Genomic DNA, 11,645 nt, shown 5'->3' with positions numbered 1-11,645 from the left:
AATTCCCTGTGGTGTTCTGCCAGGGGGCTGTGATCCAGGTGGGAACCATCTCCCACATTATCTCCAGGTTCCCTTTGTTCTGCAGGGAGGGGCAGGGGTTGGAAGGAGGGGGTGGTGTTGGGACATCAGGTCCCCTCCCTGCCCAGAGCAGGGCTCATCTCCACCTCACAGCAGGTTCTCAGAGCCTTCATCCCCCAATTTCTCCTCCTTAACCCTCTGGGATGTTTGGCAGAACGTTTCACCTGCTGTGTCCCCTCTTGCAGGGGTCCAGGGATGAGTTTCCCTCTGCACCCACATCTTGGAGCTCAGGGAAGGACCACCCGCCCCAGCTGGGTGAGACCCCTGATCCCAGGGCAGCAGGGACCCCCTCTGCACCCCAAGGGTGACACAGCCAGGAATTCCATGGCTTCCTGGACCCACAGCAATCCCTCCTCAGCTCCCATATGGATGCCACCAGCACATTTATTCTCAGCTCCAAGCCTGTCTTCTCCCTGGGAGCTGGGGAATGCAATTATTGCAGCCTGAGCAATTGCCTCTAATGCTGTCCTTCAAGCACTTTTTGGACAAACCCATCCCTTGCTGGTCAGTGACCTCCCAGTGTGACATCCACATCCCAGCAGGATGGGTTTGGCCACGGGAACGATCAGAGCAGTGCCCCAGCCAATCTTGGTGCTGGCTGTGCTGCCTTTCCAGAGGCATCAAAGCTGTTTTCCAGCTGTCAGGGAAGCAGAGGAGCATCTCGATGTGAGATGTGAGGGGAGGAGGTGAGGATCCCCCTCCCCACCACCCCTCAGCCACAGGGCCATGGTGACAGTGACAGATGCATTTGAGGAACATTAAGAGCTCCCAGGCAGGAGCAGGGAGCTCTCCCTTGCCAGCCTGACCCTCTCCATGTGACATCTTCAAGAATTTCTCCTTCCCTGCTGCATCCCCCACAGCAAAGGCAGGAAATGCACAAATGGGTGAAATCCATCCCATTTTCCAAAATCTCTGATTTATGCTGGTTGAATGCTGTCACTCCCATTTATCCTGGCTGAACTCTGGCCCTGGGAGCTGTGTGTGCTGCAGCCAAGCTCCAGCACCTCCATCCCTCCTCCTGCCTCCCAAAGGGCTCTCACTGGGGGCTCCAGAGCTCACAGAGCTCCTGCTGCTAGTGAAGGAAGGGGGAGGCTCAGGTTGGATATTTGGGAAGATTTCTTCATGGAAAGGATGGTCAGGCACTGGCACAGCTGGAAGTGTGGAGTCCCCATCCCTAGGGGGGTTTAAAAGCCACGTGGCACTTGGGGACATGGACTGTTGGTGGCCTTGGCAGTGCTGGGGGAATGGTTGGACTCCATGATCTTGGAGAGTTTTCCAGCCTCAGAGATTCCAGGAGCTGGGGCCATATTTTGGCTGAGCAAGGGGGGCAGATTTGGGGGTGCTGCTCCATTCCCAGCCCAGGTCAGGCTTTTGGGATTTCCCTCATTCCCGAGGGAGCTGGGATAGGAATGAATGCCCTGGCACCACCACACCTGTGAGTGTTGTTAGGAAATGTGAGGAAGGGGCTCTGGGGAAGAGCCTGGGGAGAGCAGGGACATGGCAGAGCAAACCCAGTGCTGGAGACACCAAGGAGGGACCTGGGGCTGCTGATGGAGGATTTGGGGTGGGACTCTGAGTACCCCAAAGGGGCAGGATGTGGGATGGGGGCCCAGCAGCACCCCAGGCACCAGTGACCATCCCAGCCGAGCAGAGCTCTGCCCACCCCCGCCAAACCCCCCCCGGGATCACCTGCCCCACGCCTCACCCCAGGTGACCCCGACATTTCCCTCCCCAAACCCCTTTTTGTGTTTTCTGCCCATTTCCCCTCCCCGTTCCCGCCTCATCCTCCCCTTGATTCCCCTAAGTGATTCTGCCTTGCGGCTGCGGAGCCTCTGCAACTCGGAAAAACATTTTATTAACCTTCCTTGACTTTAAAGAGCATAATTACATTTTAATCTCATATTCCTGCGTTATCATTCCAGACACAGAGTCATTTGAATGCAGCTCGTTCCCAGCTAATGTAATTTTACGATACAGTAATGAAGAGACGGAGCACGAGCGCCTAACACCCAATTTAGAGCTGACATTTGGGGCTCTTTTAAAGAAAAGTTTTCCCAGCCGAGGGCTTTTGCGTCCTCCTCAGCCCTGCAACGTAAGTGGGTTTGGGCTCCCGCTGTGAAGGGATGGGTTTGGATGGGGAAACGAGGCTGCTGCTGATGACATCGGTCATTAAATCCCCCACGGCTGCCCCACGGGGGCGATTCAGCGTCACGGGGCAAATTCGGGAACTCGCCGCTCCCTGGTCCCAGCGAGAGTGAGTCAGGGGCCGTGGCCACCTTCACCCCCCCGAGGGGAGGAAATCGCTCTCGTGTCACCCAGCAGGAGCCCCAAAGCCCAGGAGTGCCACCCCCGGGTGGATCCACGCCCCAAAATCACAGGGCAGGCGCTGGGAGAGGCTGGGACCCCCCAGCGCCGTGCCTCAGTTTCCCTTTTGGGGGGCAGAGCGATGCTCTGGGGTTCACCCCATCCGGCATTGCTCCCCCTTCCCGTGGAGCTTTTCAAAGCACTCGGAGGTTTTCCAGGGAGGATCGCAGTGGGATCACCTCGGTGCCACCACTTTGGGATGCTGAGCAGGGCAGACCCCTCCCCACCAGGGCACCACCATTCCCCTCCCTCCAGCTGGGGCTGGGCTGTTTGTCCGGCAGAAAAGGGATGTTAACGGAGAGGAAAAATGAGGGAGACTAATGAGGGGCAGGGGAAAACATCTTCAGCCACCCCAAGTGATGCCCAGGCTGATTTTTGTGGTTCTCTCCCTCAATTCCCCACCTTATGAGCAAAGGATAAAACCACTCCAGAAGCAGGACCACAGCTGGAAGCACCCCCACATTGTCCTGCCCCCTCCCAGCCCCCCAAACAAACCCTTCCTGGTCACTGTGAGCCAGTCCCAGCATTTCTGGGGGGAGAAGGAGAGGGAGGATACTCACAGGCACCGGATTCCTCTCTGCATAAAAGTTTCACATTGCTGAGGCTGCCTTGGTGTAGCTGGAAAAGGGATCTGGGAACAGGAATATTCCTGGCTGGATGGAGCAGGGGGTTGCTGATGTTTTTCCTGTACAGATGTTTTTGACAGCCCATGGGTGACACGAGTGTGCTGGTGCCAGCCCCAAAGGTGCCTTTTCTTTTTGTCTCCCCTTTTCCTGCTGGTTTTTCTGGTGTCTTGGAGAAGAGGGGCAAGATGCAGGAGAGCTGTGGGTGGCACCCATGGATCACTCTGGGGACAGGGCCCTGCACCCCAGTGTCACAGCCCAGCCCCTGGGTTTTGGGGGGTTTCTGTGCACCTGGGATTCTCTCCCTGCCCCAACCCCATCACTCCCCTCCAGCATCCCCTCCCAGAGCTGCAGCAGTCAACCCAGCATCCCACAAAAAGCATCCCTCCCCAAATCAGCATCCCACAAAGCAGCATCCCCCCTAAACCAGCATCCTTCCCTAAACCAGCATCCCACAAATCAGCATCCCTCCTCAAACCAGCATCTCTTCCTAAAACAGTATCCCCTAAACCAGCATCCCTTCCTAAATCAACATCCCTCCCCAAACCTGCATCCCACAAATCAGCATTCCCCCTAAACCAGCATCTCTCCCCAAACCAGCATCCCACAAACCAGCATCCCTCCCCAAACCTGCATTCCTCCCCAAAGCAGCATCCTTCCTGGGCCAGCATGCTCCAAACAAGCACCACTTCCCAAACCAGCATCGCTTCCCAAATCAGCATCTCTCCCAAGATCTGCATCCTTCCAAGAATCCTCCAAATAAACAGCCTCTCTAAAGCAGCACCTTGTAAACCCTTATCCCTCCCAAAAATAAGCATTGCTCCCAAACCAGCATCCCTCCAAAACCAGCATCTCTCCCAAAATCTACATCCATCCCAAACCAGAACCAAGAATCACCCCCCACATTCAGCACCTCTCTCAAAATTCACATCTATCCCAAACCAGCATCACCCCTAAATTCAGCACCTCTCCCAAAATCTACATCTATCCCAAACCAGAATCACTCTCTAAATTCAGCACCCTTCCCAAAATCTGCATCTTCCCAAAACCACATCTCCTGAGTGAACATCTGTCCCCAAACCCACATCCCTCCCCATTCAGCACCTTCTGAAGGAGCACCTCTCCCTGAATCCACCCCAGCCCGTCCAGTGCCCCTTCCCATCACATCCCAGAGCCAGCCCGTGCCCCTCGGAGCAGCCAAGCCCTGAGTGCTGCTGCACTGAATCATCTCAGTTACAGATTTGCTTGGATGCGATTTGGGGAAGAAGAAAAAAAAAAAAAAAAAAAAGACAGGGATAAAAAAAAAAAAAAAAAAGGGAAAAACAACAACAACAAAAAAACTCAACCCATCCCTCTTCCTCCTCCTCCTCCCCTGGGAAGGGGTGATGGCAGCATAAATAGCAGCTCTCCCAGCACGGGGCCAGCCGCAGCTGGAGCAGCTTCCCCAGCACCCTGCACCATGGCAGAGCCTTCGCTGCCCCTCTCCTTCCTCTGCCTCCTCGCCCTCTCCTCCGCCTGCTACATCCAGAACTGCCCCCGGGGCGGCAAGCGGGCTCTGGGCGACACAGCGCTGCGACAGGTACGGGGTGGGACACGGGGTGGGATCCGGGGGGACAGAGGGGTGCAGGGCTCCCCGACACCCGGGTACACGGAGCAGAGGGGGTTTGGGATGGCTGAGGGACACAGTGACCACCACGAAGTGCTGCTGGCACCTCGAGAAGAGGCTCAGGCTCGGCCACAGCAGAGCAGGACAGGACAGGGCAGGGAGAGGGGACAGGGAGGTCACGGGGACAACCCGAGCGGGGACACAAGGTCACGGCCACCAGCCTTGGTGGCACCTCCAGGAGGGGCTGGTGGGGAGATGCTAAATACAGAAAGGTCTGGTTTGGGGAGGGATGCTGCTTAGGGGGATGCTGGTTTGGAGGATGCCAGTTTAGGAAGGGATGCTGGCTTAGGGGGGGATGCTGCTTAGGGGGATGCTGATTTAGGGGGGAATGATGCTTTGTGGGGTGCTGGTTTAGGGGGATGCTGGTTTAGGAAGGGATGCTGGTTTGGGGAGGGATGCTCTTCGTGGGATGCTGATTTAGGAAGGGATGCTGCTTTGTGGGATGCTGGTTTGGGGAGGGATGCTGCTTTCTGGGATGCTGATTTAGGGAGGGATGCTGCTTTCTGGAATGCTGGTTTAGGGAGGGATGCTCTTTGTGGGATGCTGATTTAGGGAGGGATCCTCTTTCTGGGATGCTGGTTTAGGGAGGGATGCTCTTGGTGGGATGCTGATTTAGGAAGGGATGCTCTTGGTGGGATGCTGGTTTAGGGAGGGATACTCTTGGTGGGATGCTGATTTAGGAAGGGATGCTGCTTTGTGGGATGCTGGTTTGGGGAGGGATGCTGCTTTCTGGAATGCTGGTTTAGGGAGGGATGCTCTTTGTGGGATGCTGATTTAGGGAGGGATCCTCTTTCTGGGATGCTGGTTTAGGGAGGGATGCTCTTGGTGGGATGCTGATTTAGGAAGGGATGCTCTTGGTGGGATGCTGGTTTAGGGAGGGATGCTCTTGGTGGGATGCTGATTTAGGAAGGGATGCTCTTTGTGGGATGCTGATTTAGGGAGGGATCCTCTTTCTGGGATGCTGATTTAGGAAGAGATGCTCTTGGTGGGATGCTGATTTAGGAAGGGATGCTCTTTCTGGGATGCTGATTTAGGAAGGGATGCTCTTGGTGGGATGCTGGTTTAGGGAGGGATGCTCTTTGTGGGATGCTGATTTAGGAAGGGATGCTCTTGGTGGGATGCTGGTTTGGCTGATGCAGCTCTGGGAGGACATGCTGAAGGGGAGTGATGGGCTTGGGGCTGGGAGAGAACCCGGGGTGCACAAAAACCCCCAAAACCCAGGGGCTGGGCTGTGGCACTGGGGTGCAGGGCAAGGCACTGCTGCTGTTCTTTGCCATGAGGGGTTTCTAACACAAAGGGGTGCACGAGGAGTTTTCTGGGGCTCGGGCACTGAGGCAGCTCCTTCCCGCAGTGCCTGCCCTGCGGCCCCGGCAACAGAGGGAGCTGCTTCGGGCCCGGCATCTGCTGCGGGCCGGAGCTGGGCTGCTACCTGGGCACGGCGGAGACGCGGCGCTGCGCCGAGGAGGATGCGCTGCCCTCGCCCTGCCAGGCCGGGGGACAGCCCTGCGGCTCCGGGGGCCGCTGCGCCGCCAGCGGCATCTGCTGCACCGCCGGTAACGGGGCCGGGGCGGGGGATGGAGCTGGGGATGGAGCTGGGGGATGGAGCTGGGGGATGGAGCTGGGGGGATGGAGCTGGGGGATGGAGCTGGGGGATGGAGCTGGGGGATGGAGCTGGGGGATGGAGCTGGGGGGATGGAGCTGGGGGATGGAGCTGGGGGGATGGAGCTGGGGGGATGGAGCTGGGGGGATGGAGCTGGGGGATGGAGCTGGGGCATGGAGCTGGGGGATGGAGCTGGGGGATGGAGCTGGGGGGATGGAGCTGGGGGATGGAGCTGGGGGATGGAGCTGGGGGGATGGAGCTGGGGGGATGGAGCTGGGGGGATGGAGCTGGGGGATGGAGCTGGGGGATGGAGCTGGGGGATGGAGCTGGGGGATGGAGCTGGGGGGATGGAGCTGGGGGGATGGAGCTGGGGGATGGAGCTGGGGAATGGAGATCTCCAGCTGCGCTTAGCTGGTGCTGGGGTTTAGATTTAGGGAGGGGAAACTGAGGCGTGGAGTGGAAGCGGCAGTTCTGAGATAATTTGGGTTGGATGGTTGGATTCAAGCTGATTGTAAGGAATGAATTTTTTTCCTGTGAGGGTGGCACGCCCTGGCACAGGGTGCCCAGAGAAGCTGTGGCTTTTCCTGGATCCCTGGCAGTGTCCAAGGCCAGGCTGGATGGGCTTGGAGCAACCTGGGATAGAGGAAGGTGTCCCTGCCCATGGCATGGGGTGGAATGGGATGGGCTTTATGATCCCTTCCAAACCAAACCATTCCAGGATTCTTTGCAATCCCGTGTGACATGCAGCCCTTGGCAGGAACAGGTCACAGCAGCAGCACCCAGGCCAGGCTGTGTGTGTGTGTGTGTGTGTGTGTGTGTGTGTGTGTGTGTGTGTGTGTGTGTGTGTGTGTGTGCCCAGAATCCCACCAGAACTGGGTGTGCCTAACCCAGGCTGCCAAGCCCTGGCTGTTTGCAGCCCACCTGCTGCCCAGCCACTCATCCAGCTGTGCATGCATTCCCAAAATCATCCCTTTGTGGTGCCAGGGAAGCACTGAGCCTTCAGATGTCCCTTCACATGTCCTGGGTGAGGCTCTGCCTGCCCATGGCTGAGAAGGAGCTTTAAAGATGTTCTTTGATGTCCCTTCCGACCCAAACCATTCCATGATTCTAAAGAATTGGGCTCGGATCTCCTTCCTGACCCACCATGAGCTTTTTCCAGCCAGCACAGCCTCCCCGATGTGCCAGAAAACCCAGCCCTGCTCCCTGCTGAACAGAGAGACAAAACCGGAGCTGGAGCTGCGCTGGCCCCCCTGGCTGCCACCAACCCCTTCCCCAGCCCCAAAACAACCCCAAATAACCCGTTCCATCCCCGATTTTGGGCAGAGTCGTGCTCCACGGACAGCGGCTGCCTGGACGAGGGCAGCGAGGGCGCTCGGGAGGCGGCGGACGAGAAGAGCCTGGCGGTGCTGGACGGCTCTGCCGGGGACCTGCTCCTCAAGCTCATGCACCTGGCAAACCGGCAGCAGCAGGGCAAGCACCCCCTGCTCTGAGCCCCCCCGAGCCCGACCCACCCCCCCAGCTCGGCTCTGTACATACGACACCCAATAAAAGTCCTTGTGCACTGTGCTCGTCCTGGGCGCTGGGGGTGGCTCCTGGGGGCTCTGGGGTGGGGTGTTGGAGGGTCTTGGGTCCCCAGATCTCCGTGGGTTGGCTGGGCTGGGTGCAGGATTTGGTCCCGTCCTTGTAGCTGCCAGGGGGAGGAGCTCAGGCAGAGCTGGAATTTGGGATCGGGCCATGGAGTGCCACCCAGCAGCCTGGGGACAGCTGGGATGTGCCACCCTCCTGTCACCTCCTGGCCGAGCCCCTCTTGGGGCAGATTCGGGACCTCGCTGCCTTCAGGAATCAGCACAGCACCTACTAAAAATGATAAAAAGTGAGGAAAAGCACCCCAAATCTCTCAGGAGCAGAGAGGTTTGGGCTCCCAGCTCCACAGATCCCCTCCAGGGCTGGTCTCTCCTTCCCATCCCCTCTGGACACTCACAGGGAGGATCAGTCCCCATTATCCCACTGTCACCCCCCAAAATTTGGTCCCAAAACTGGGGGTGCCGTTATCCCAGCCCTGTCCCCTCTCACCCTGCTGGTCCCTGCTCCGAGGTCTCTCCGGGCTGGCAGTGGCCACGGCACGGGGACAGCTCGTCCTTTATACTGTCCCTGGGGGAGGTGGCACCTCCAGGGAGGTGGAGCTCCCTGGCACCCGCGGATCCATCCTGCCCATCCTGCAGGGGATGCAGGATGGATCCAGGACCTGCTTCCCACAGCCAGCATCCCATCCCAGCCCTGGGGAGGGGGGACCCCAAATCACCCCAAAATCGTTGGGAGAGGGTGACACCAGCGTGGGTGGGGGACTCGAGCTGGGAGGAGGGAATTGGGCTTTGAGCCCAGCTCTGGCACTCTGACTTTTCCAAGATGCAGGATGTGAACCCCCAACACTCCTGCAGCACCGGGAATGTGTGGCTGAGCTGGGAATGCTCCATCTGATGAAAACCCCCAAAATCAGGCAAAAATCGAGTCCCCCCAAAACCACCAGGGGCTGATATCTGGGTTTTTCCCCCACTGAGACACATCCTGCAGGGGTCTGGGATGACAATTCCCTCCCTCCACGCTGTGCTGCAGCCGGGACAGCACACAGCAGGTGCTGAGTCCCATTTCCAACCATCCCTACGGATCCCAGTGCCTCCCTGTCCCCAGGGGCTGGCGCTGACCCCGGCTGGTGACAGGGACCTGCCTGCCCTCGTGCTGCCCCTGCTAAGTGGTGGATTTTGAGGCAAGCTGGAGGGACAGGAAAAGGTCACGGCTGTCCAGCTCTGGCTGCCTAATTCTCAATTAAGCCAGCACAGGGGAATGATCTCAGTGGACGTCAAGTTTTGTCCTCAGCGGGGAAATTTATTCAAGCTGGGAAGCTCCTAATTGGGATGAGGAAGGCAAGGGGCAGGGGTGAGCAGACCCTGGGTGGTTGCATCAGCCTTCAGCCTCATCCTCAGCGCTGATCTGGGGAGGGGGGGCGGCTTTGTGGGCTGGTGGAGTGGCTCAGGACACCACTTCCAATCCCAGTCTGCAGCTCCAAGGAGAGGCAGTGGGGAAATCTGGGATTTGCCAGGAGGTTTGGTGTTCTCATGTGGCTGTGGAGCTGTTGGATGAGTGAGTGGGGATGGGCTGGGTGTCTCTGCTGTCCCTGAGCGGGGTGAGCCCCGTGCTGAGCATCCCCCAAAGGAAGGGCCAACAGCAACATTCCCCACCCCACATCCCATGGATGATCCCAGAGGATATGGGATTGCTTCTCCCACCCAAAGGGACTTGAAGCCAATAGAAGTACATGTCCCTCTCACCCCAATCCTGGGGGAACACATCCCACCTGCATCCCTACCCTCTCCATGCCAGAGGGGCTCCCAATGGGACACACCACAGCTCTAAGTGGTGAGTGGAGAGGGACCCCAAACCTCAGATTCCATCCACAACCCCCACAGATCCATCCAGCCCCATCCACAAACCACACACATCCATCCATCCCCATCCATAACCCCACACCTCCATCCAGCCCCATCCACAACCCCCACAGATCCATCCAGCCCCATCCACAAACCCCACAGCTCCATCCATAACCCCACAGATCCATCCAGCCCCATCCACAACCTCCACACGTTCCCTCTGTCGCTGGACTCATCACAGAGGAGAAAACCAGCACCTTGTCCTTGACCTCACGTCCTCGACCTCTGGCTATTAGCTCTGCCCTCTGCTGTGGGAAGCAATTCCTTGTGGTTTTTAAGGAACACGGGTGACGCCGGTGCCCGAATCCCTAAGTAGGAGCCAGGACTATAAATACAGGGCCAGGGGCTGGGATGGGCAGCCGAAAATCCTGCCACTATGTCCTGCAAGGCCCTGGCTCTCTGCCTCCTGGGGCTCCTGGCTCTCTCCTCCGCTTGCTACATCCAGAACTGCCCCATCGGGGGCAAACGGGCGGCGCTGGACATGGAAATCAGGAAGGTGGGTCCGGGAGGGCTCGGAGCGCTCCCAGCTCCATCCTTCCCTCCTCCCAACCTCCTCCCCCGCTCCCCGAGCAGTGCCTGCCCTGCGGCCCCCGGAACAAGGGGCACTGCTTCGGGCCCAGCATCTGCTGCGGGGAGGAGCTGGGCTGTTACCTGGGCACCTCGGAGACGCTGCGGTGCCAGGAGGAGAATTTCCTGCCCACGCCCTGCGAGTCGGGACACAAACCCTGCGGCTCCGGGGGGAGCTGCGCCGCTCCCGGCATCTGCTGCGGCACCGGTGAGGGCGGCACGGGTCACCGGGTGCCAGGCTCTGTAGGACACGGGGAGAGGGGATTGTGCCCGAGGGATTGTCCTTGTCCCGTCCGTGTGTCCGTCCCTCGCCCCGACAGACAGACCGCGCCCCATGACCTACCCAGACCCCGGGGAAGGGATGAGACCGGGAGGGTTTGGGGCAGGAGGGAAGCTGACAGCAAATTTTGGGGGCTGAGCAAGTGCAGGACTCACATCCCCTCCTGCTCTCATTAGTTTTTCTCAAAAATCCCACCCTCCTCCCTACATTAACTACCAGAGGTCCTGCTGTAAATCCCGGGAAGCATCGGCGAGTGGAGTGAGGAGTTCATTAAACCCCAGTGCTGGGGGACCCTGGCGGCTGTTTTGGGGGGTCTTTGGGTGTTTTGGGGATCTCTGAGGGCTGTTTTGGGGGATTTCTGGGGGCTGTTTCAGGGATCTATGGGGGCTGATTCACAGGGTTTCTGAATGTTCTGGGGATCTCTGGGGGCTGTTTTGGAGGATTTCTGGGGGCTGTTTCAGGGGTCCCTGGAGGCTGTTTCAGAGGGTTTCTGAATGTTTTAGGGATTTCTAGGGGCTGTTTCAGGGATCTATGGGGGCTATTTTGGGGAGTCCTTGAGGGCTGTTTCAGGGCTCTCTAGGGGCTGGCTCAGAGGGTCCCTGTGGGCTGTTTCAGGGATCTCTGGGGGCTGTTTTTTGGGTCCCTGGGGCCTGGTCAGTGCTGTCTGGTTTCACACCACACTCCCCCTCTCTCCCCTCAGAGGGCTGCAGCACTGACTCATCCTGTGAGCAGGAGATGCTGTTTGTGTAGCCCACCCAGGAGAGAATCCACAGGATCTGCATCCATCGCTGTCCCAGCCCTGCCTCGGGCTGTGACTCACACTGAAGAGACGAGCTTAATCAGAAATAAAACTTGGACAGAAAAGAAGTCTGTGGGTTTTGTGCACTTTCCTGGTTGAACTGCAGGCTTGGGAGGGAGGGAGAGGGACCTGCAGACCATGGCTGAACCACAGCAAACTCCAGGCTCAATATTGGGCAGCCCA

The 11,645-nt window shown here is 58.5% G+C and overlaps 2 protein-coding genes across 2 annotated transcripts; both read left to right on the top strand.

Annotated features, from left to right (window-relative positions):
- Positions 1-4,457: 4,457 nt before the first annotated feature.
- Positions 4,458-7,897, top strand: LOC130252070 (vasotocin-neurophysin VT). Its single transcript, XM_056489256.1, has 3 exons — positions 4,458-4,644; positions 6,083-6,284; positions 7,655-7,897. The coding sequence occupies exons 1-3, from the start codon at positions 4,525-4,527 to the stop codon at positions 7,819-7,821; spliced, it is 489 nt and encodes a 162-aa protein (XP_056345231.1). The 5' UTR covers positions 4,458-4,524; the 3' UTR covers positions 7,822-7,897.
- A 2,295-nt stretch (positions 7,898-10,192) lies between these two features.
- LOC130252072 (neurophysin 1-like) lies at positions 10,193-11,413 on the top strand. The gene is made up of 3 exons (XM_056489257.1): positions 10,193-10,312; positions 10,390-10,591; positions 11,364-11,413. The coding sequence occupies exons 1-3, from the start codon at positions 10,193-10,195 to the stop codon at positions 11,411-11,413; spliced, it is 372 nt and encodes a 123-aa protein (XP_056345232.1).
- Positions 11,414-11,645: the final 232 nt, after the last annotated feature.

This window comes from Oenanthe melanoleuca, chromosome 4 (genome assembly GCF_029582105.1).
Source record: "Oenanthe melanoleuca isolate GR-GAL-2019-014 chromosome 4, OMel1.0, whole genome shotgun sequence".
In the NCBI taxonomy this organism is placed as follows: domain Eukaryota; kingdom Metazoa; phylum Chordata; class Aves; order Passeriformes; family Muscicapidae; genus Oenanthe; species Oenanthe melanoleuca.
The sequence above is the reverse complement of the archived record's forward strand: the minus strand, read 5'-3'. Positions and strand labels throughout refer to the sequence as shown.

Coding starts and splice junctions, on each gene's coding strand:
- LOC130252072 (XM_056489257.1), top strand. CDS start 10,193: ATGTCCTGCAAGGCCCTGGCTCTCTGCCTCCTGGGGCTCCTGGCTCTC. Junction 10,313..10,389: donor TGGACATGGAAATCAGGAAG/GTGGGTCCGGGA, acceptor CTCCCCGAGCAG/TGCCTGCCCTGCGGCCCCCG. Junction 10,592..11,363: donor CGGCATCTGCTGCGGCACCG/GTGAGGGCGGCA, acceptor CTCTCCCCTCAG/AGGGCTGCAGCACTGACTCA.
- LOC130252070 (XM_056489256.1), top strand. CDS start 4,525: ATGGCAGAGCCTTCGCTGCCCCTCTCCTTCCTCTGCCTCCTCGCCCTC. Junction 4,645..6,082: donor GCGACACAGCGCTGCGACAG/GTACGGGGTGGG, acceptor TCCTTCCCGCAG/TGCCTGCCCTGCGGCCCCGG. Junction 6,285..7,654: donor CGGCATCTGCTGCACCGCCG/GTAACGGGGCCG, acceptor GATTTTGGGCAG/AGTCGTGCTCCACGGACAGC.